This window comes from Tauraco erythrolophus, chromosome 20 (assembly GCF_009769465.1).
Source record: "Tauraco erythrolophus isolate bTauEry1 chromosome 20, bTauEry1.pri, whole genome shotgun sequence".
Taxonomy (NCBI): Eukaryota; Metazoa; Chordata; class Aves; order Musophagiformes; family Musophagidae; genus Tauraco; species Tauraco erythrolophus.
In genome coordinates, this window is record NC_141484.1 from 7,065,562 (window position 1) to 7,085,691 (window position 20,130).

The 20,130-nt window shown below is 50.8% G+C and overlaps 4 protein-coding genes across 5 annotated transcripts in view; 2 read left to right on the top strand and 2 right to left on the bottom strand.

The window, feature by feature from the left end:
- The window catches only part of ACSF2 (acyl-CoA synthetase family member 2), a 38,095-nt gene extending 36,201 nt beyond the window's left edge, over positions 1-1,894 (bottom strand). Inside the window, exon 1 of one of the 2 annotated variants that reach the window (XM_086623985.1) lies at positions 1,830-1,894. In XM_086623985.1, the coding sequence (XP_086480111.1) occupies positions 1,830-1,894 (65 nt within the window). Of the gene's footprint in view, positions 1-1,805 lie in introns of both variants that reach the window. The other variant, XM_086623984.1, reaches the window with a different exon arrangement.
- A 3,273-nt stretch (positions 1,895-5,167) lies between these two features.
- LRRC59 (leucine rich repeat containing 59) lies at positions 5,168-9,150 on the top strand. The gene is made up of 7 exons (XM_086624043.1): positions 5,168-5,296; positions 5,681-5,740; positions 6,263-6,421; positions 6,741-6,845; positions 7,446-7,518; positions 7,996-8,169; positions 8,697-9,150. The coding sequence occupies exons 1-7, from the start codon at positions 5,192-5,194 to the stop codon at positions 8,939-8,941; spliced, it is 921 nt and encodes a 306-aa protein (XP_086480169.1). The 5' UTR covers positions 5,168-5,191; the 3' UTR covers positions 8,942-9,150.
- Positions 9,151-11,303: 2,153 nt separating this feature from the next.
- Positions 11,304-15,740, bottom strand: EME1 (essential meiotic structure-specific endonuclease 1). Its single transcript, XM_086624326.1, has 8 exons — positions 15,059-15,740; positions 14,849-14,976; positions 14,564-14,656; positions 13,986-14,107; positions 13,609-13,735; positions 12,945-13,060; positions 11,899-12,088; positions 11,304-11,535 (listed from the first exon to the last, which is right to left on the bottom strand). Exons 1-8 carry the CDS (start codon positions 15,738-15,740, stop codon positions 11,359-11,361), a joined length of 1,635 nt encoding a protein of 544 aa, XP_086480452.1. The 3' UTR covers positions 11,304-11,358.
- A 171-nt stretch (positions 15,741-15,911) lies between these two features.
- MRPL27 (mitochondrial ribosomal protein L27) lies at positions 15,912-19,459 on the top strand. Its single transcript, XM_086624111.1, has 4 exons — positions 15,912-15,958; positions 17,667-17,789; positions 18,508-18,575; positions 19,047-19,459. Exons 1-4 carry the CDS (start codon positions 15,937-15,939, stop codon positions 19,251-19,253), a joined length of 420 nt encoding a protein of 139 aa, XP_086480237.1. The 5' UTR covers positions 15,912-15,936; the 3' UTR covers positions 19,254-19,459.
- Positions 19,460-20,130: the final 671 nt, after the last annotated feature.

The following is a 20,130-nucleotide window of genomic DNA, read 5'->3' on the forward strand; positions in this document are numbered from 1 at the left end:
TAGAAATTATCAGAGGGGATGAGAGACGAGCACGAGGCAGAGCTCAGCGTAACCCCTGTCCCCTCCCCGAGCACACGGGCAAGCTCCTGCTTCCCAGCCGTGACGGACACCGACCCGACCACGGTGCCATCCCGCTGCACACGGATGAAAGGCTCGGGAACTGTCCTGACCACACGGTTCATACTCAGAGAGGTTCCTGGACTTCCCAGCCAGTTCCTTTGTTCATGGACATCTACCAGGAGCTTCTCCCCTCAAAACAAGAGCTTTTGGGTCTTTTATTTAACACGACTGCAATAACAGGGTGGTGAAAGTTAACCTGCTCTGTCCTTACCTCTTCCTTCCTCTTTAAAACAACCCCGTTGACTAAAGAGTTAACAGGTTCTGACTATTTTTGTTTGTTCAATCTGGTTTGAGGAAGGATCAAGTCTCCAGAGCTTTCAGACTCCTACTGCCACTGACTTTTGGGTTACGTTTCCTACTGCACCTCTCTCCCCTCTGCCAAAGGATAAATACCACCCCTTAACGCTAGGAGCAGAATTCGATAAACTTTTTTATAATGTTACTAGAGTGAGTTTACTCTTCTAAATATGCTCTTTTTATCCAAGTGCTTTGTGTTGCTGCCCCTCAGTTTCACTTCTGGGCTGGAGTCCAAGTTGCAGTGAACTCTCTGCCATGCTTCCCTTCTGATCCTGTTTCCTAAGAATAGATTTTGAGATGGCAATCTCAACTCCATTAAGGGCTTCATCCACCTCACTCCTAATCTCAAATCAGTTGAAACAAAGCACCTGGATCCTATGTGTGGAAAACAAGGGCAGCTCCCCATAGTCCCCAAGGGAGTTGCTCCCTGGAAGTATTAAGCTCAAAGTATCAGCTTAAGTCATCATCAAAGTCTTTCCTAAAGGCGGTTGCTTTCCTGTTGCCCTTGCTGCCCATGAACTTGCTCCAAGAGGCACCATTGAACAAAAGCAAGACAAAGATCTAGCCCGACCCCCAGAGCTCCTCAGTGCCCTGGACCTGCTGGCACCCCAATGCCCCCCCCAACCCTGCCTGCCCAGCAGTCCACATGGCCACAGGAGGATGGGGACACTGCCCAACAAAGCCCACAAGTCAGAGAGCTGAAGGAGGATAGAGAAGCTGTTTGATACATTTCACGTTACTGCAATCGAGATGGAGCTGCTGCACAAAGAAAGTTCAGTTCTGGGCACATGTTCACATCCCTGCACACACTGTGCGGGGCTTGTCCCTGCCCTTGGTCCCCTCCCAGGCCGGGGTGGGCAGACCCAGGGATGCACAGCCTGTCTTCTGCTGCTTTGGAGGGGTTTTAGGGAGACAAGGGATCATGCCACACACTGAAAGTGAAACCTCCAGCTGAACCTGCCCCTCCCTCCAAGCAGCCACCCATTTGGCTGGAAACCCCCATCGCTCAGCAGCTGCCCTATAGGCCCTGTCCCCTAGATCCTCCATCCCTGTCCCTACAGCCTCTGTGCCCTACAGCCCCCTCAAACTCTACCCCTACAACCCCCCATCGCATCTCACCATCCCTGCAGCGCTCCATCCCCTATAGCCCCCATCCCCACTCCCTGAAGCCCTCCATCTCCTATGACACCCCATCCCACATAGCCCCCCACCCCCTAGAGTCTCCCATCCCCACTCGCCCATGGCTCCCTATTCTCTATAGCCCTCCATCCCCTGTAGCCCCCATACCCTCTCACCCACGGCCCCCTGTCCCATATAGCCCCCCCATCCCCAGTCCCCGCAGCTCCCTCTCGCCGGACCCCAGCGCCCACCCTGCCCCCCGTCCCTACCTGCCCGGCGGGACCCCCCGCCACCCGCCCGCCCGGCGCAGGAGGGGCAGCCCGCGGCGGGGCAGCACTGCCAGCCGCGCCGTGGCCATGCCTGCGGCGGCGACACGAGCCCGGAGACCGGAGCCCGGAGACCGGAGCCCGCCCGGCCGCTCGGAACGCGGGGGCGGCGCGCACCGCGGCCCGCCCCGGCTCCAGCCCCGCTCCCGCCCCGCCTCGGAGCGCTGCCGCTCGCCGGGGCTCTCGGCCGGCCCGGGCGCTGCCGGCTGGGACGGAGAGCGGAGAAAGCAGCAGGGTGTGCTGGCGGGGATGGGGGCTCAGAGCGGGCCCCCCCCACACGGCACACAGCTGGCAGCGCAGAGCCACACAGGGCACCTGCCCCATCTGTGCCAGCTCCCAAATCCTGCACCCCAATATCTCCCCCCTCTGCTATCTCTTTTTCCCAAACTGCCCTATCAGCCTTTTTCCGCCTAACCCCAGCCCCGGCGTTTCCGTGCATCCCAGATGAGCCCCGCACCCTCGCTGAGATGGACTTTGGTGCAAAGCAACTAACACCACTGACCTCCACCTTCCTCCATCTTGTGTGCTTGGTGCCCGAGCCCAGTCAGTCACTAATTGATTCCCAGCCTTGTCCACTTAATGAGTTATTACCGTTACTACCTCTCTTAACAGCTTTAGGTATTCTCTGGCTGCCTGGACCCTACTGCAGTAGAAAGAGAGACCAGCGAGGAACTGCAGAGCTCCTCCGGAGCTGGGCAGCCTGAGATCCCCCCACCTAAGAGCAGAGGAGCACTGCGGTGCTGAGCTCTGCTGAGCACCCAGCCGTGGGAGCAGCGCTGCTCTGCTGCAGCAGCACCAATGCTGAAGGAGAAGAGGTGACACACACATCGTTCCCTGGGGAAAATGAGTGACAGCCTTTCTGGGCATTGCCTGTGACATTGGCCAAAAGCTAATTAATCCTCATGAAAGGGCTGGCGTGTAAATTTGAGCCCAGAAAATGGATTTTCCCTGATGTGCAACTTGTTCACAAGGAGTTTGTTTGGTGGCAGGAGTGTTTTCTTTGTTTGGGGGAAGACAGATTTTTGTCTTTGAAACGTGAAGAATCAGCAGTGGCAGCAGAGGGGATGCGGGACAAGGCAGGGCAGCGATTCACAGAGGGTCTGGGAACATCTCCAGCCCCTGCCTGGTGTGGGTGCCCCATGCCCCCAGGGCCACAGTAAGGATCCTTAGGATTAGACTGACAGTGTTCATCCCGCTCCCTTTTCCTTGCTGATATTCTTGCAGGCTTCCTCTAGCAGAGCATGCAAACGTGCCCCGCGTTAGGGTTTGTCTGTCTCAGGTAGGTTTAAAGTCTTTTTAGACACGCACAGTAGCTCTATTCACATGTCAGCCCCACTAAAATCAGCAGCTAGGTGAGATTACGCTTTTCTGCAGTTGATGTAAGGCTGGATGACATTCGCGGCCAGAAGTTATCCTTTCCCTGTTTCAGCACAGAGCAATTATCTTTGTCCTACTGCAGGAGCATCAAAGTGTGCCCAGTGTTGTATAACCACAGAGAAAAAAAAAATCATCTGTGATCCAAAACCCCCTCACCTTTAATAAATAAAAATAAAGCTGACTTTCAGTTTGATCTTACCATGTTCCAGTCATTAGCCTGCAGGGTGAATCCTGGTTAGGTATTAAACCAAGAATTAAACACCAGTTAATGTGACCTTGACATTTGTCTATCTTTATTTGAGATTGTCAAAGCAAAGGTGGGCTGAACCGGTAACACTTCACACACCATCGAATAAGATACCGTTTCTTTCTAACAAAGGTTTAAAAATCTACCTTCAAGTTAATCACAAACAAGCAGGTCAGTTTGTAACTGATCTTCACCCTCATTCCCTTCCATAGGCTCTTGGACGCATCTAACCCCGAGGCCAGAAGCGCAGATTTCGGTGTCTGCAGCGCTGCACGGACACAGGCCTTTCCCAGCCATGCAGAGGGTCTTGCTCGGGTCCCCCCAAAGCCCCTTTGGGTTCTGCCCTCGGGAGCAGGACTGTGCATGGTGCCTCCCAGCTGCGGAGGGGAGCAGGGGGCTGTGCAGCTGCACGGCACCTCACCTGAGTCCCTCGCTGCACCGGGGTAACGTGGGGCTCGGGCAATCGGTTGCCTCCCTTGGAGTCCGTGCTGGGGAATTGGGCAGCAGAAGGCTTCCCCACTCATCCCTGGAGCTGGTCATGCTCTGGCCCTTCCTTGCCCTCCAAATCTTCTTGTGAAAAGCCAAGGCACAGGAGAGGTTCTTGCACAACTGAACCTCTCTGTTCTCAAACAAGGGCTCTGTAATTTCGGCTCACCTTTGGAGGAACAATAACCTGCTCCAAGAAACTTCTATAATCTCCTGGATGGGAGCGCGTTAACCTCAAGCAGATTTTTATTATATTTTCTACAAGGAAAATCCCTGTTCACAGTTTTGGGGTGCCTTTGCTCAGAGGCTCCTGCGGTGTCGGTTACCTCTGTGCGGAGCCAGCGCAGATCTCTGGGCGTTGGAAGAGACCTGCTGGCAACTTCAAGACTAACCAAAGCACCCACGGGGTGGATGTGCTGCAGGAATTCAAACATCCTTGCAAGGTCCCGTGCATCAGGATTCGCACAGGGGTCAGGAAATTCAAGGTTAGTACTCGCTGCAATCCCATTCCTGGGCCATACTAATTTGGCTCTGCCCCAGAATCCTTTCCTCTTTCCCTGAGTTTCTCCACAGCGGGTCAGTGGAGGCAGGAGAGCGCTCTGCTCCTGCAGCGCTGCAGCCTTTCCATCAAACCGGGAACGTTCATCACAAATTTTTCCCAGTGAAGAGAGACATCTTGGAGCGACAGCCCAACAACACGGGAATTCCCGTCTCCGACTGCGGAGCCTGCGAAGAGATGGAAGCCGCAGCATCTGCTGTTGTAAAACGAGGTACAGATTGCTCGGTTTCTGTGTTTATATTGGGATTATTCTTCACTAAACGCTTGTTTTTTTCCTGGGGCGGGGTGCGACCGGTGGTGCGACTGGATGTAACCCCCCCCGCCCGCGGGCGCGGGGCTGAGCGATCTCCTTCCCGTCGCGGGGCCGTTTCGCGGCAGGCGGGCCGCAGACCAGACGCTGAACTTCTGGCAGCCTGGCGAGGCGGCCGCGGGCGGTGGGAAGGCCGGCGGCGGCTGGGGGGGGGCACCGATGCCCCGGGGGCGCCGCGGGGCTCCGCTCGGGCGGCGGGGCGCGCCGGGCCGGCAGGGGGCGCGCTCGGCGCCGCGGCTGGCGGGCCCCGCGCGGACGTGGACGCGGAAGTGGGTGGCGGGGCCGGGCCGCGCCGCGCCGCCCCCGCCGCTTCTCGGCTCCCGGAGGACCCCGGCGGTGCCGACGTCGCCATGTCGCGGGGCGGCGGGAAAGGGCCGAGCCTGAAGGACAAGCTGGACGGTAACGAACTGGACCTGAGCCTCTGCGACCTGAACGAGGTGCCGGTCCGGGAGCTGGTGAGCGTCCGGCCCGCGGGCCGCCCGGCGGGGACGGGGCCGCAGCCCCGGGGACCGGCTCGGCCAGCTCGGTGCCCGGGAAGGGGCAGCGGGGGGAGGCAGATGCTCTGGAGGTGCCGCCGAGCCGCCCGCGGCGGGTGGAAAGGGCGGAGGGGCGCTTCGTGTCGCGGTGGCCGAGCAGCTGCCGAAACTCCCGTCGGTTTCGGGACAAACGTTCCCTTTTACACCCAGAAATCGATCCCGATACGACGTGACCCCGGAGGCAGCTGCGGGGGGATGGACAGACTGGCACCGGGAAACCGCAGAGGCTGGAGCACGACCGGCGGGTGTCAGAAGGGTCCGGGTGGCCCTCGGCGGTGATTTAGTGCTTTGTTTCTCTTTCAGGCTGCTCTTCCAAAAGCGACTGTATTGGATTTGTCCTGTAACAACCTCATCTCCTTGCCGGTAAGGTGCTGGAGAGCCTTTGTGGGATGAGTCTGCTGGGAAATGTTTAGAAACAATAAGTAGTGCTTCAGTAAAGGTTCACCGGGGGGTTTGGAGCTGGCATTTTCTCCACCCTGGGGTGGCTGAGTGAGTGACTCTGCTGTCAGGACAGGTCAGTACTGGCGGTGGTTTTGGCTGAGGCAGGAGAGAGAAAAGGGTTGCACTGCGTGAAGATTGCAGCATCTTCCTGCCAGAGGATCCCCACGTGAATACAGACCAGTTTCGTCAGCAGTGGAGACTTGGGTTTATTTCAGTTGTATTGCTGCACATCACCGTGTCAGTTTGTCTGTCTTGTTTGTCCCTGTTTTCTACCTCTCTCTTCCAAGGCAAGAGAGAGTGATTTTCCTCTGTCACAGTTCTGTCGTAAGTTAAGGATTTGTGGCTTATGTAAGGTGCAGGCTATTTCCACATACTCCCCGCTGAGGTTCCTCCATAAAGGTGCTGACAGGCTTTTTCTGGGTTTTGTTTGTGTTTGGGTTTTAGTCAGACTTCTGCAGTTTGATGCATCTGGTGAAACTAGATTTGAGTAAAAATCGGCTTCAGCAGCTGCCCTTGGACTTTGGCCGCCTGGTCAATCTGCAGCACCTGGACCTTCTGAACAACCGTTTGGTCACTCTGCCAGTCAGCTTCGCACAGCTCAAGGTAAAACTGTTTACTGGGAAGTTACGTAAAGCTTTGGGATGCAGCCCAGGGTCTTGTGATCCTTCTCAAGTTGATTTCTCTGGTAAAGCATCCATCCTGCTGACTACCCATTCCGAAATCCAGCTGGCTCTGCATCGCAGCTCAGTGGAAATTCTCTCGCGTCTATTGAAAACGTCTCTGCTCAAGCTCTCTGCTTGTCTTCCGTACCTGTTTCATTCATGCGAAAACTAAGGAGTTTTTTGCCTCTGCTTTGGATCTCTTAAATAATTCCAAGACTCCTGTGCTCTTACAGCCTCCCCATTATCATTCTCTTCTGCAGAACCTGAAGTGGCTGGATCTGAAGGACAATCCCCTGGATCCTGTCCTGGCTAAAGTAGCAGGAGACTGTCTGGATGAGAAGCAGTGTAAGCAGGCTGCTGTCAAGGTAAGGAATCTGCTTGTGTTCTCTTTTTCCTTACTTGGCTTTGTTGGAGGTGGTTCTTCCTTTTTGCTTAGCAAGCTGGGTGGCTGCTGCAGCAGTTTGAAGTTTCTTCAGCCAGTGAGGTGCAGGTTTACTGCACGGACTTCACTGCTTCTGTGCCTGTAGAAAGCAAACACTGGGCTGAGCAGGCTTCTCTTCCCTTACTGGAGTTCAGAGAGGACTAAATGCTGGTTGCCAAGAAAGTGGAGGCATAATCAGACAAAATAATCCATGTCTAGGCTTATAGTCCAGAGTACAAAAATCTCTGGAGAAGTTCTGGCAAACTAAAGGCTTAGGTATAGAGAAGTGTTTTGTGATCCTCTGTAGTGGCTAGCACCAGTTTGCCACATTTGTTTTTTAATGGAAAGATCTGTTTCTTAACTGGAAAGATTCATGCGGGAAGGTGCGAGCTCTTTCTCCTCAGAGCTGTACCTGAAGAGGTGAGTCAGGTTGGTGGCCAGCCCCAGGTGACTGTCCTCAGCTACACTCCAGCTGTTCTGTTTTGAACTGACTGTGCAACAAGCCTCCTGCAGAGACCTCAGGTTGTTTTCTTGGACCTTGAAGGTACTGCAGCACATGAAAGCGATCCAGTCTGAGCAGGATCGACAACGGCAACGGAAGCTCCAAGCAGAGAGAGGTAAGGACAGAGCCCTCGAGCTTTCTGCTGAGGAGTGTTCTTGGTCTCTCTCACATGCCCAAACACACTGATTGCCATCTAACAAATTTCCATCTAACAAATACTTGTAACTGTCAAAATCCTGAGGGCTCAGGGAGTAGTAGGGTAGAAGGGCTGGAGGGAGAAAAATAGTGGGGGACAACTATGCGGTTTCTTGCCTGAATAATGTCTTGATCTCTAGATGGAATGTGCTATAAGTTACCTATAAAAATATGAAAGAAGAGCACAGGATTTATTTTAAGGGAAGCCTAATTCAGAGGGAGCAAAATGCAAGGTATGTAATAATAAAATAAGAAACCCCCAAAACTAAAGATAAAAAAAGAGGATAGTTATTTGATTGGTTTCCTTCTTCCAGTTGGGAGCAGATAAGCAGGTAATAAGAAAGGCGGCAATGACAACCCTTTAGATAACAGGAAAAAACTTCCTATGAATCCCCAGAAATGGAGAAGAAGCGTGAAGCAGAACAGCGAGCAAAGGAGGCTCAAGAGAGGGAACTGCGGAAGCGAGAGAAGGCAGAAGAAAAGGAACGCAGAAGACGGGAGTACGATGCTCAGAAAGCTGCGAAACAGGAGATGGAAAAGAAAACTAAAAAAGAAACCGTGCAGACCCGAAGTAAGTAGTATCCATTTTGGGTGAGATTGCATCAAGTTCCATCTTCATCACATTCTGATCCTGCCAGATTTGCTTTTATGCAGCCCAGGTACTGGGAGATGATGGGAGTTGGGGGAGAACCTGTAGGACTTCTAATAAGCTCTACTGCTGTGCCCTTTTCCCCTTCAGCTGTGTTGACAATAAGCTGCTGAATGACAAGATTCAAAAAGTTCTCCAGCTGTTCCTAAGGAGAACGTCCCTCCACTCATCTCTTTTCAGATGTACTGAGCTATATGTGCAAACCCAGATCTTGTGCAACACAGAGGTGCTTTACACCCTTTTTGCTGCCACTCGTGAAACTAAATCTAAACAGGTCGATCCTGTGCATCTGTTTATTAATCAGAGTTCAGTGATGAAAATTTGTGACAAAAGACAACTGCAGCACAGGCTAAAGTACCTTACCCGAACAGCTTGTTTCTGAATGTTGACTGTTAAAGGTATTTGGTTAATTCCTCACATTCTCTATCTCGTAAATGTTCTCACGACAGAGCCTGCCTCCAGTTCTCGTCCCGCTCAGCCGCCCCGGCACAAGCACTCCTGGTCGCGGTCCGTGCTGCGGGTCCTGCTCTTCCTGCTGCTGTGCGTCCTCTGTACTTTGGCCGCCTGCAAGCTGACGGAGCTGCAACATCAACCTCTGTGCATCAGCGTGAACACTCTCTACGAGGACGTGTTAGCTGCTCTGCAAAACCATAAAACCCTGCAAAATATGCTACAACAGAACTCGCAGCAGTGATTGTCCTGGACGGGCACTTGCTTCGTCAGCATCTCCCTCCACCATCTACGCAGCCAGAATTCCTATGGAATTGTGTTCTGATGAAACTGCTTTTAATCCGTCAGCATTGGTTTGCTGGTCCACTCCACCCAGAGCAGAGTTATTGTTTGTATCATCTTTGCTGTGCATGTTTCGCAGTTGGCCTGTAACTCCCATTATTTGCCCATGTTAATCTACTTCTTACCTCTGAGGGATGTTCACCTAGATTGTGAGATCCAGAAAGCCACCAGTCTCTAGGAGCAGAAAAAAACAGCCCTTGCGTTACCTAGGTACCTAGAGCTCCATCCTGGAGGTAGAAGGTTTTTAATACATATCCGTTCCTTGCTCTCATTTCTGTTTGTGCTAAAATTGGTGATGCAGCTGTATGGGAATAATATACTAAGGCCCACTCCAGGACCAATTACAAGTGTGTAGGATGGCTGTGCATCTGCATGTTGGAGCAAAGAAGCTGATGTACTATGGAAAGGAGCTGAAAATTTTCAATACAACAGTTTTCGCAGCAATTTGTCTGAACTGGATGTTTATGTTGCTAACGCAGTTTTATTTTTAACCAGATTGTTTAGAAACGGCTAAAAATGATTTCTGAGCGCGCACATTTTAACCAGCTAGTGCCAGCAAAGCAGCTACAGCTTAGGAAGGGCTTCAGGCCAGTCTGCAGACTGGTTTTGTGTCTGCAACGGGAGGGGGGTGCCCGAGACGCCCCCAGGACAGACAGCGGCCGGTTGGCGGCTGCAGCGGTGGCAGGTGGCACTGGGTGGCACTGTGGCAGCGTCACACGCTGGGGCCGGCGGGCAGAGAAGGGCTTTGCCTCGGGGCTGGTGGGAAGGCTGGGAGGTTTGGCGGTTTGCAGCGAGAGAAAACTCGCCTGTCAATTATTAATGATTTCCTTACGGAGAAAACCAAACAGAAATTCGTCATAAGGGCTTTATGAGTACTAAAAGGAAGCGTACAGACGACATAAGTGCAGGTTTCAGAGAATGCCCGTGTGACAGGCTCCACTGAGACATGCCTACATTAGTCACCGGATCGCTCCCTCTCTTCTAAAACCTGGGATCATTGCTGATGAGAGCAGTGCCATAAGGAAATCACCTATAGCATTTCATGCCGAGGTCATCACTGAATCACTAAGCCTTCACCTTTTTGTAACTTAATGGTAAGATTGGTTCACCGAGCACCACGCAGGAAAAAGCGGCAGCGTGAATATCGGATAAAAGGAAGGACAGGCTGCCCAGCGCTGGCTTAGCAGTACGCGTTTTCTAAGCTTCCTTGAAACAGCTTTAGGCTTTGCTCTTGGTATCTAACTCATCACCTTCTTTAAAAGGTCCTTACTTGCTATCCAGAATGTTGGGAAACATGGCAAACAACATGCAAAGCGACGTTTCCTCCCTGCAGACGTTCCTGCCAGCGTCAGGCAGGAATCCTCTGCCATCCAGGAGTGTGCTGCTCCAGTTCATGCACGCCAGGATAACGAGATTATTTATCAGCTCAGGTCAGGAGCGCGCCGCTGGCCAGGCAAGGCTCCTGCGGAATGCCTGAAGCTGGTGTAGCCAGTGGTGCAGTGTGGTTCCAAAGGGTGACTTCCACACATCGGGTGTGGGTTAATTTACTCTTAGCTCCCATCTTGGTAAGTGCTGCTGTCAGACCTCAACCGTCCTTGCGTGCGCGCAAGTGCTAACGGCTTCGCGGACAGGCGAGCATGTTCCCCAATCTAATTAAAAGAAAGCTTTTTCTGCCAACTGGTTAGACCTCATAATTCCAGCGCATATAATCAGATTTCAAGACCCTCTATAGATTAAGCCATCTGGAGACTGAATCAGGGCAGTCTAAATTTATGTCTGAAAATTAGTCTTACTCATTGCCATCTGCCACAACGGGAAAACTGAGAGTCTGTTTTGTGAGGTGAAGTTCTTCCACCTCACTGGAGCGGGTGCTGGGGGGGCAGCACCACGTTGCTTTTAGCATTAGGATTTCTCATGCTGGAGAGAGAAGATGACTACTTGCACTTTAGGATAGCAGTACCAAGTATTCCTTTCGACACATGACATACCTATCTATATTTAAGACGGCATGTTAAGAAGCAAAGATCGTTATAATTATGCAAAATTATTTATTTTCTAGGAAGATAAATAAAAGGAACTATCAGTACTATAAGCTGTGTCCAACTCACGCTCTTATGGAAGATGTTCACCATCTTTCTCATGTAAGGTCCAGCCATTCAGCAATTTTATCCAACCTTCTGCTGCTACAATAAAGTCTTGACCACAATAAAGTTTTGACTCTTTAAACTGGGATCAGTGACTCTATTACCTAAGCACCTCTTTCCAGAAGGGAGTTGAATACTTCAACCAAGCAAACAGTAAAATCCTCATTCCCTAGGGCTACCCAGTGCAATCCAAGTAGAGATCAGGATCATGGGAAGTCATCTGCAGATAGATACGTCGGGAGAGTTCTGGTCCGATCCGCCGGGAGGTGGCTGTCACGCCATCACCACGGTGCACAGGGATATTAGCCAGCATGTTTTCCCGCTCCTGGTCTGAGGAGCATCTGCTATAGGCCTAAAAGCAACACGAAGGAACAACGATATCATCCATTTGCATCTATTGCTCAAAAAAAATAATCAAAGCTATGTACCCATGGCTGCTCTACCCTTCCATAACGTACGCTCATTTTTCACTTTGACTCTCCCCAGATCTCGTTTGTGAGCTTAGACGCTGATGTGGAACCAATACTGCTCCCTCAGTAGTCTGCTCTGTAAAGTCAAAGCAACGGGTGCCAAGGAATCAGTTCCTTCACTACCTTACCAAACAGCTCGTATAGAATCGTGGTGTCAAATTTAATACCAATGAAATTATTTCTTCCGCTCTTTACCTTAGCTGGCTGGCTGCACACAGTACTGGCTATTCCTGAGGCATCCTTACCTGGGTCAGAAGCCGAGGAGAAGGGTAAGCAGACACAATAGCCTCAGCCATCTCGAGGCTGACCCGGTTAAATTGTTGTATCTGCCTTTTCCAAACTTCAAAGAGACCCTTTCCGGAACGATCCACCTTCACCCCTCCGCACCAGCCCTTCTCTAAGTAGAAAGGGAACTCCGTCTTCTCTCGAGCTCGCCTAGGGAGAACAAAAAATGGGAGAGCAAATGAGACAGTGAGGCTATGAAGAAAATCCTATCCCTGCATCTGTTGTCACACAGCTAGAGGTAGAGAGCCATTTCTCTCATTCTGTGCTGTTGTAGACACCATTGGCATCAAAGTAAACACTAAACATTTTCCTCTATTTTCTTCACATGCATTACCAATTTCCTTGTTTAAGATCTAGATTTCCTACTGAAAAAGAAGCAGTCCCATACTTGGGAGTAATCCTGACTCAAGTCAACACACAAACAAAGTGGCAAACAAGGATTCACTTTCTGACTGTCAACCGTAATAAAACACTTTTACATGTCATTTTTAATGACATCTCATCTCTTCTCATGGCTGGGATGTAAAACAGCAGCTGCTGTGATAGGAATGCTAGGATTGCATGAGACTGTGCAAGATGGCTTTCTCAGCTATTGCTGTGCAACACACTTGTCCTTCCTTACCAATGGAAACAGCTCAGGGATGGTTCATTCTCAGTAACATCGCTCTTGGTTACACACCGAAGAGGAAAACCTGGTGCTGTAAGAGCCCAACCCTACTTGTGTTCCCTCCCCACTCCTAAAAATCAAACTGAGAACAGGAGCTTTACTTGATGTCGAGGCTCCAGTGTGAAACCAGGGTCTTCTCCAGGCAGGACGTCAGTTTCCAAGAACTAACCCTGCGTTGAAGGACCTGCCTTAGTAGCTGCTCTGTGTCGCCTGCTCCTTTAAAAATCATTCTAGTGTGTTGTAGTGAAGTACAGCTGCATACCTGCTATTGCCTCCCATTAACCGTGAAAGCGCAGCCTCTCCAAAGAGGATATGACCAAACTCCATCTGCTTACTCACTTGAACGGTGCTTCAGCTACAGCTTTTGTGAACATAGTGGCAAATTCTCCGAGTGCCTCCCAGCTCTCAAAAGGGCTGACTTGAACATATTTGTCCAGCTGCAGATCAATCAAGGCCTGTAAACGTCATTGGAAACAACAAATGGAACAATTAATCTTTTCACACGAAACCCCACTCTTGTCTGAAACAAAAAAAGGGTCACAACATCTTGCTATAGGTTAAGAGCATCCACTCTCTCCCCACTTTGGTAACAGTTAATTTAAGGCACCGAAGTACTTGGGGGCAGCCCATCTCCTGCTGGTTAATATTAGTTTAGCAGCATTCCAGCTGCTGCAGCTCCTCACTGACAGGCTCTTGTTACACACAGGCCACCCAGCCCAGGGCAGGGCTGATGTGCTTTGCCAACAGGCCACCAAGGGCAAGGGCAAAGGACGCTGACCGAGACTGACAATTCACTGCCCAGGATCAAGGTGAACAAGACGCGTCAGTCCGTGGGAGAGCAGGTACGTACCTGAGCAGTGGGGAACTGAACCCACAGAGCTCTGTCCACAGACTAACAAGGGCTGAATCCTCCCATCCAAGAAAGTGTGTGACTGGGTCAAACGTTCAGACAATGGCAGACAACATGAGATGATGGCTGCCTGCCTGTTTTAAAAGTACTCACATCTTCCACGTCCTTTCTGGTTATTTCCATGTCAGAATCCTTAACTTTCTTTTTTCTCTGTTTTCCCTGTTCTTCTTCTTGGTTTCCACTCAGTGCTGCCTGTTGCAGTCTCTTTTTTGACTGAACTCTGAGAGACCTAAGAGTAGTAAAGTAAGACTGGGAGCTCATGCTCTTCCCCTGGTATTTGCCATTGGTCACTGTGGTGACAGGCTGGATGGACCTTTGCTTCCATTTCTATATAACAAATTGTGGAGCAGTTCTGGGTAGAAACACCTCTTATGCTCCTGTCTTTGCTAGAAGGAATTAATGTAAATACCTATGGTATTTTTCAAGGCCAGAGACAACACAGAAACATTTGGAGGGAAAAAAAGTTTAACCTGAAATAATTTTCTACTCCAACTACTGTCAGTGCTGGAATTTTCCCAGGCATTTTCTCCATCACATGAGATACATAGCTCTGTAGGGTGTCCTTCTGTCTTTCTGTACAGCCCTGGGACTCCTGCAAAGATCAATGGAAAAAAGGAGTTAAACCATTCTGAGGCACACGTGCAAGCACAGCAACCTATGGCTCTGATTTTGCAGCTGGGTCTGCAGACGAAAATGTCTGTTCATGTATCTCTTCAGGGACAAGCAGGCAATACTTGATCTAGTATAAAATTATGGCAGAAAGAAATAAAACCCAAAAATTAAAAAAAAAAAAAAATCTCACTTGATCTGATAACGTTACCTCTTCAAATATCTATGAAAAATTGTAACTAGGAAAGAAAGCTTGACAGAACTTTGCATTATACAACCCCAGTGGTTTTGATCCATTATCAGCTTCTAAAAACAGATTTCTGGTTTACTGGAACCATGGCTCCATTCCACATCAAAACCTTCCTGCCATGAAGAGGGATGACAAACCACCTTTTCAGCAAGGCATGTTCAAGAGCACAAAAGTCATGAGCACTCTCACTTGTTTGTAGCTGCGAACCATGGACAAACACTCCTCCAAGCGAAGCACAATCAGGACATTTGGTTCTTCTGTCCATTCCTCTCCTTCTTCCATCTGTCCAGATACGAAAACAAACAGCCAGACCAGCAGTCTGTTTATAATTCACTCAAACCAGTGCCTCCACTCAGACCTCTGAGGCAGGGAGAAGATTACAGGGTGTTTACTTGGGTTGTTAAATGTAATTACTAATGTGTGCAAATAACAGAGTAAGAAAAGGGCCAGAACATCAATATTTTACTCGCACACCTGAGACAACACAGTCTTTCTCCTCCAAGTGATGCTGCAGGGAACAGCCTGACTCTCAACAACACAGGAATAATTTGCAGCCTGCAAAGCACTAAGGATCTGTCCTCCACCTTCTACCTGTAAGAGACCTGAGATTGACGCACGGGTCAGGCCTCCACGGGGAGAGCTGACAGTCAATACAAGGCGGATGCAGGCTGCGAGTACCAGTACCTGGATCCAGCACCACCGTTATGTATTTCTGGCACTCCCCTGGTCGCTGAGCTTTCAGCATCCTGGCAAGGGCCTTCCTCCTCTCTTTTTCCTGCTTCTGCTCCTTCCTCCGTGCTTCTTGCTCCTTCCTCTGCCTCGACGCCTGGCAGATCGCCTCCCTTTCCTTCTGACTGTGTTTTGGCTTCTTGGGAGGGGGGGATGCTTCTGGGCTCGCTCTGCTCTCCAGGGGCCGACTGGGCTGGCCTGCGGGGTCAGGCTGAGGGGCCAGCGGAGGGCACGAGGACTGCTCGGCACCTTGCGCGCCCTTTTGGCTACCACAGGACACGTTTCCGGACGGCACCAGCGCCGCCCGCGGCCCCGCGCCGCCAGGCCCCAACCAGCCGCCGCCAGCACGGAGCGCAGCTTCCCGCGCCGCGTCCCCACCGCCCGGCCGCGGGGGCTCAAGAGCCGCCTCCCTCTTCGCGTCCACCCTTCTCTTGATCCTCTCAGACAGAGGGACGACTTCCACCACCTCATCCTCCTCTTCCTCTTCGCTCCCGCTGCTCATCACCACGACAACCTCCGCCGCCCTGTCCGCCCTGGGAGCGGGAGCAGGGGGCGGCGGGCGGCCCAACGCGCCGGGCGGCGGCGGCTGCAGCAGCGAGGCCAGGGTGGGCAGCTCCTCCTCGTCGCTCTCCGCCATCGCGCCCCGCCGCGGGGCAGCCGCGCGGACGGCGGCACCGGGCTCGAGCGGGCGCCGGTTGGTCGAAACGCGCGCGCGGTTGGCGGCGGTTGGTGCGGACTCATGCGCAGGCGCGCGCGCCGACCAACCAACCGCCGGCAGCGGCGCGCGCTCCGCCCGCCCACCGGAAGAGGAAGAGGAGGTGGCGCTGGGGAAAATGGCGGCGCTGGGGCGGCTGTGTGAGTGAGGGGTTAGTCCCGCCGTCGGCTTCGCCCCTCTGCGGGCTGGGAGGGGCCCGGCCGCGGGGCGGGAGGGTGCCCTGGGGAGCGGGTGCCTCGGGGAGGCCGCTGCCGGTAGCTCGGGGACGAGGCCTTCGCCTTTCCTTCGGGCCGCTTTCAGGCCCGAGCGCTGCCGCCTGGCGGGGCCGTTCGTGCGGGAGGGGCCTTGGGCGGTTCTTGGCGCAACTTGCGCTTTACCCCTTCGGGCCTCGCCAGCCTCCCAGCGCGGGGGCTGCCCAGACCCCTGTGCTGCTGCCTGTCTGCCCGCAGGGTGGAAACGCGTCGTTATAAAACCGGTACTCGCGCGTGCCGGTAGAGACTAAGCAGCACGGGGTGCCGCTCTCCGCTTTGGCAGCGCGATAGTCAGCAGCCTTTAAAAATCCCTTTTTTAAGTCTAGAAGTGTCGCAGCAGAAATATCCGCATGGTTTCTTTTGTGGGACATGGTAATTGTGAAGTTTTTCGACTGATTTCCAACGTGACTTCAATCGCGTTACAAACTCTGTCCCAGTTTTCTCTAGATCACTGCTGATGCTTTGAGGTTCATTTTTCTGCTAGCAAACTCTTTCGTGCAACACAAAATGTAACCCTGGAATCAACCCGTTGGAGTTTTTTGGATAAAAGTTAACTGGACTATGGCTTAGAATTTGTGTATATGCAACTGTAACTCCCATTCATCTTTGCCTGCTTCCCTCTAGTTTGACAAGTCTCAGAGCCTTTCTTTTACTTGATGGGTAAGCTTCTGAAATTAGTGGCTCTTTGTAGAGCAATTACCCTTTTCTCCACAATATTTCTAGCTCTGAGTGTTTGTAATTTAATTACCATCAGAGTAATCCAGTGGTTTCACTCAGGTTAAGGAAACAAGAGTGTTATGATAACCACTCTTCCGTACTAACCTGCTGCTTAAGAGGTTGAATAGAGGGATTCAGAAAAATCGGCTCTGACTGCTTGAAAGGAGGTACTGAGGAGTTTTTTAAAAACAACTAATTATACCTGAACCATTTTTAACAGAGGTTCATGAGAGGGTCAGCTTTCTTGGTAAGAAAACCAGTATGTTTTCTGTCAGTGCCTTTTGTTTAAGGAAGAAGTTTGTGGTGTCAATATTTTGTGTTCCAGAGACAGTGTTTGTAACAACTGATTATTTTTTTCCTTGACTTGTCCTGATTGTAACTCAAGAATTTGCACAAGATGCTTCGATCAGTATGTTCAGCAATCTTATATATGCTTATATATTGTCCTGAATTGGAGTTTTGTCATTTGTAAGATTTCAGAATATTGCTGTGTAAGTAAATGCTGTTCAATCGAAGGGGAAACCAAAACAGATTACAACTTGTCTGTTCTCAAAGCAACATCAGGCCAATCCACAGCAACCAGTAACTTCTGTGCCTCATTTTACAAGGCCTTGCTGAAACAGGAATTTCTGCACGTCCTTTAACATTGTTCTAGTCCTTCCTGGGCAGCAGCAGTACTTGAGATTTGGCCTCCTTGCAGGGCGCTTAGGCAATGGTGGTCAAATTATGATTTATCTTGGAAGTAGTTTTTTCCCTCAGAGCCTTCATCTTTAGTTTTAAAGCCTGTATTAACTGTCGTCCTTTAAACATGAAAAAAGAAAGCACATGTATTAGTTTTTTTCAGCTGATATTTTTGTTCTTGTTCTTGCTCCCAACTTAGTTCTGACTACTCCTCAAACAAGCCTGGTTGCTGTCAGATGCGCTTCTAAGAAAAGTGGGAGCAGCTCAAAAAATTTAGGTGGGCGCAGCTCTGGGAAGCGCTACGGATTCAAGAAAGTAGAAGGTACGTCTGAGCGTCTGCTGAGTCTTATCTGCCTTTTGCTGGGTTCTTCACGGCTTCTCCCCTGGTATGGGTGCCAGTAGGAGGTGGCCAGGGCACTCTTCCAAGAGAAAGGAAGGGGGGGGTTCCGTGAAACCCTGTGAGCAAGGACAGCCAGCAGAAGGGCAGGGTGAGTCAGCCTCCGGCGAGCGGCCAGCCGAAATTGGCTACAGAAAACGTTCTTTGATTCTCACTTGGCCTCTGCGAAGCGCCTGGGAGGAGGGTGCGCTGCAGGACACCTCATAACTTAAGTGCACTTCCCCCCACGCTGTGCTGAAAAGCTGGGCTTTTTAGGTGTTTACCAAGGGGAGAATTAACGAGGCTTAGCAGAAGCCAAAGTACAGATTCTGGCAGCTGAGTGCTTCATAATTATTACCTTTGCTGATGAAAACATACCGGTGTAAGAGGTAATAAAACAAATGCCTTCAGCAACCAGAAAACGTCTTGTGCCCGAGAAGTAATCTTTTCAAAGACCAGAATTGCTTTTCGCCCTTGTATACCAACTGTCCTTTATTTCCTGCTAACAGCGTTTTTGTTTATGTGCTTTTAGCACTTGACGTAATTGTTCCTTAGAAAATTCCCAAAGAAAGCTGGGTTTTGTAAGTCCTGGAACTGTTTGTGTGCTGCCAGGGCTTCAAGGAGCTCCATTTCTCTGCAGTCTGACTCTGTCACTCCACTGCAGGTGCGTTCGTGCACGCAGGCAACATTTTGGCAACGCAGCGGTTGATACGCTGGCATCCAGGGGCTCAGGTAAGTTGCTTTTCCATCTCTTCCTTGGTCCTCAGAGAACAGCAGCCCACGACAGAGTCCTGCACTCAGTGCCTCCTCTCTTTCAAGCTAGTTCTTAATGGTCTTCCCTGTGTTCTAAATAATCCTGAAATTCAGTTTCATTACCTGGTATTTCTTAGTCATGGAGCCCGCTCAGTCACACCTGTGCCCATGTGACTGAGGAAAGGCCTGGAGGTTATGAGTATCCTCAAACACCTCTGTAACCTAACTGGGTTCTTGTACTTCAGGGTGGAATTGGTATCTCCGCCCTTGCCACGAGCACCATTGCATACTGATTGCTGGAAGCAAATAGTGTGGTTTTCTTTTAGTTTAAAATACAAAGCAACAGATGCTGTTGAAGCCAGGATATCAAATGAGGCAGACCAATGGCGAGATCTGCTGTAGTGGTGGACCTCCAGCCTTTCCTCTCTAACTCTCCTCATACTCTTCCAGGTGGGGATGGGCCGTAACAAGACGCTCTATGCCCTGGAAGATGGGATTGTGAGATACACCAAAGAGGTCTACGTACCTCTTCCCCGCAGCAGCGAGAGCAGGGAAGTGATCTGTCGTCTGCCCAAAGGAGCAGTTCTTTACAAAACCTTTATCAATGTCATCCCCACCACAGAAGTAGGAAGCTTTAAACTGGTCACCATGCTCTGAGCCTCCTGCATCACGTAGGGACGGAGTGGCTGGGACAGGCTGCTCCTGCTGGACTGGCATCCAAGGACAAGAATATTCTAGCACTGAAGATACCAGTTTAGGACTTTGTTTTCTTGCTCGTAAAGCGCACGTGGTCAGTGCTCAGGCACGGGGATCACCTGCTGCCACTTGTAAGAGTGTTTAATAAATGCTGTGGGGCTGTTGAAGGTCTTGACTGTTCATAGAATGTGTTACTTATGTTCACTTAGTACGTGGAGCTGCCTTCTTCTGGAGAATCTGCTCCAGTGTGTCACTGGGTGACTTCTCCCTACAATTTATGTCGGTGCTTGTCCTTTCATCTGTCTGTTTTTACTCATTTGTAGACATTACTGTTAAATCTGTATCTTAATTCAAAATACTGCAGAAGAGAACAGATCCTTTTCTACTTGCACCTAATGCTGCATCCCAGGAAGCTAGATCCTTCTGTCTAACTCACCTCAATGATTAACTCAAATGTCTGAAAGTGTTCCATTTACTGGCCACGTGAGGCAAGTTCACACTCGTAAAGCTAACTCATGACTAATTTTAGGGTGCCTGGAAAGAACCACAAGCCTTGGGTGATATTTGAAGCTCAGCAGCTGGTGGTGTATCATAAAGCCATAATCCAGACGACTTATCCTTTTTTCCTACCCGAGTCATTCCATGACATTTTCGAGTTTATCTTGCTTGAAAGAAAGGAGCCCAAACACCCTGTGGCCAAACTGATCTCGTTTTATCTACAGGTTTGTAACCAATTGGAAACATCGGCTCTGCAGTAGAAAACAAGTTATCGAAATTGGTTGTGTAAGGACACCAGTGTTGACATTATTAGATTGTCAGCTCTGCAGAAGAAGACTGG

Excerpts from the sequence above, each read along its gene's own strand:
- EME1 (XM_086624326.1), bottom strand. The coding sequence starts at position 15,740 with ATGGCGGAGAGCGACGAGGAGGAGCTGCCCACCCTGGCCTCGCTGCTG. Across the intron at positions 13,736-13,985 it reads GGAGTAGAAAATTATTTCAG|AGTTCAGTCAAAAAAGAGAC; the intron begins GTTAAACTTTTT and ends TAGGTCTCTCAG. Across the intron at positions 13,061-13,608 it reads CCAGAAAGGACGTGGAAGAT|GCCTTGATTGATCTGCAGCT; the intron begins GTGAGTACTTTT and ends TGACGTTTACAG.
- LRRC59 (XM_086624043.1), top strand. The coding sequence starts at position 5,192 with ATGTCGCGGGGCGGCGGGAAAGGGCCGAGCCTGAAGGACAAGCTGGAC. Across the intron at positions 5,297-5,680 it reads AGGTGCCGGTCCGGGAGCTG|GCTGCTCTTCCAAAAGCGAC; the intron begins GTGAGCGTCCGG and ends TTTCTCTTTCAG. Across the intron at positions 7,519-7,995 it reads GAAGCTCCAAGCAGAGAGAG|AAATGGAGAAGAAGCGTGAA; the intron begins GTAAGGACAGAG and ends ATGAATCCCCAG.
- MRPL27 (XM_086624111.1), top strand. The coding sequence starts at position 15,937 with ATGGCGGCGCTGGGGCGGCTGT. Across the intron at positions 15,959-17,666 it reads GGCGGCGCTGGGGCGGCTGT|TTCTGACTACTCCTCAAACA; the intron begins GTGAGTGAGGGG and ends CTCCCAACTTAG. Across the intron at positions 17,790-18,507 it reads CGGATTCAAGAAAGTAGAAG|GTGCGTTCGTGCACGCAGGC; the intron begins GTACGTCTGAGC and ends ACTCCACTGCAG.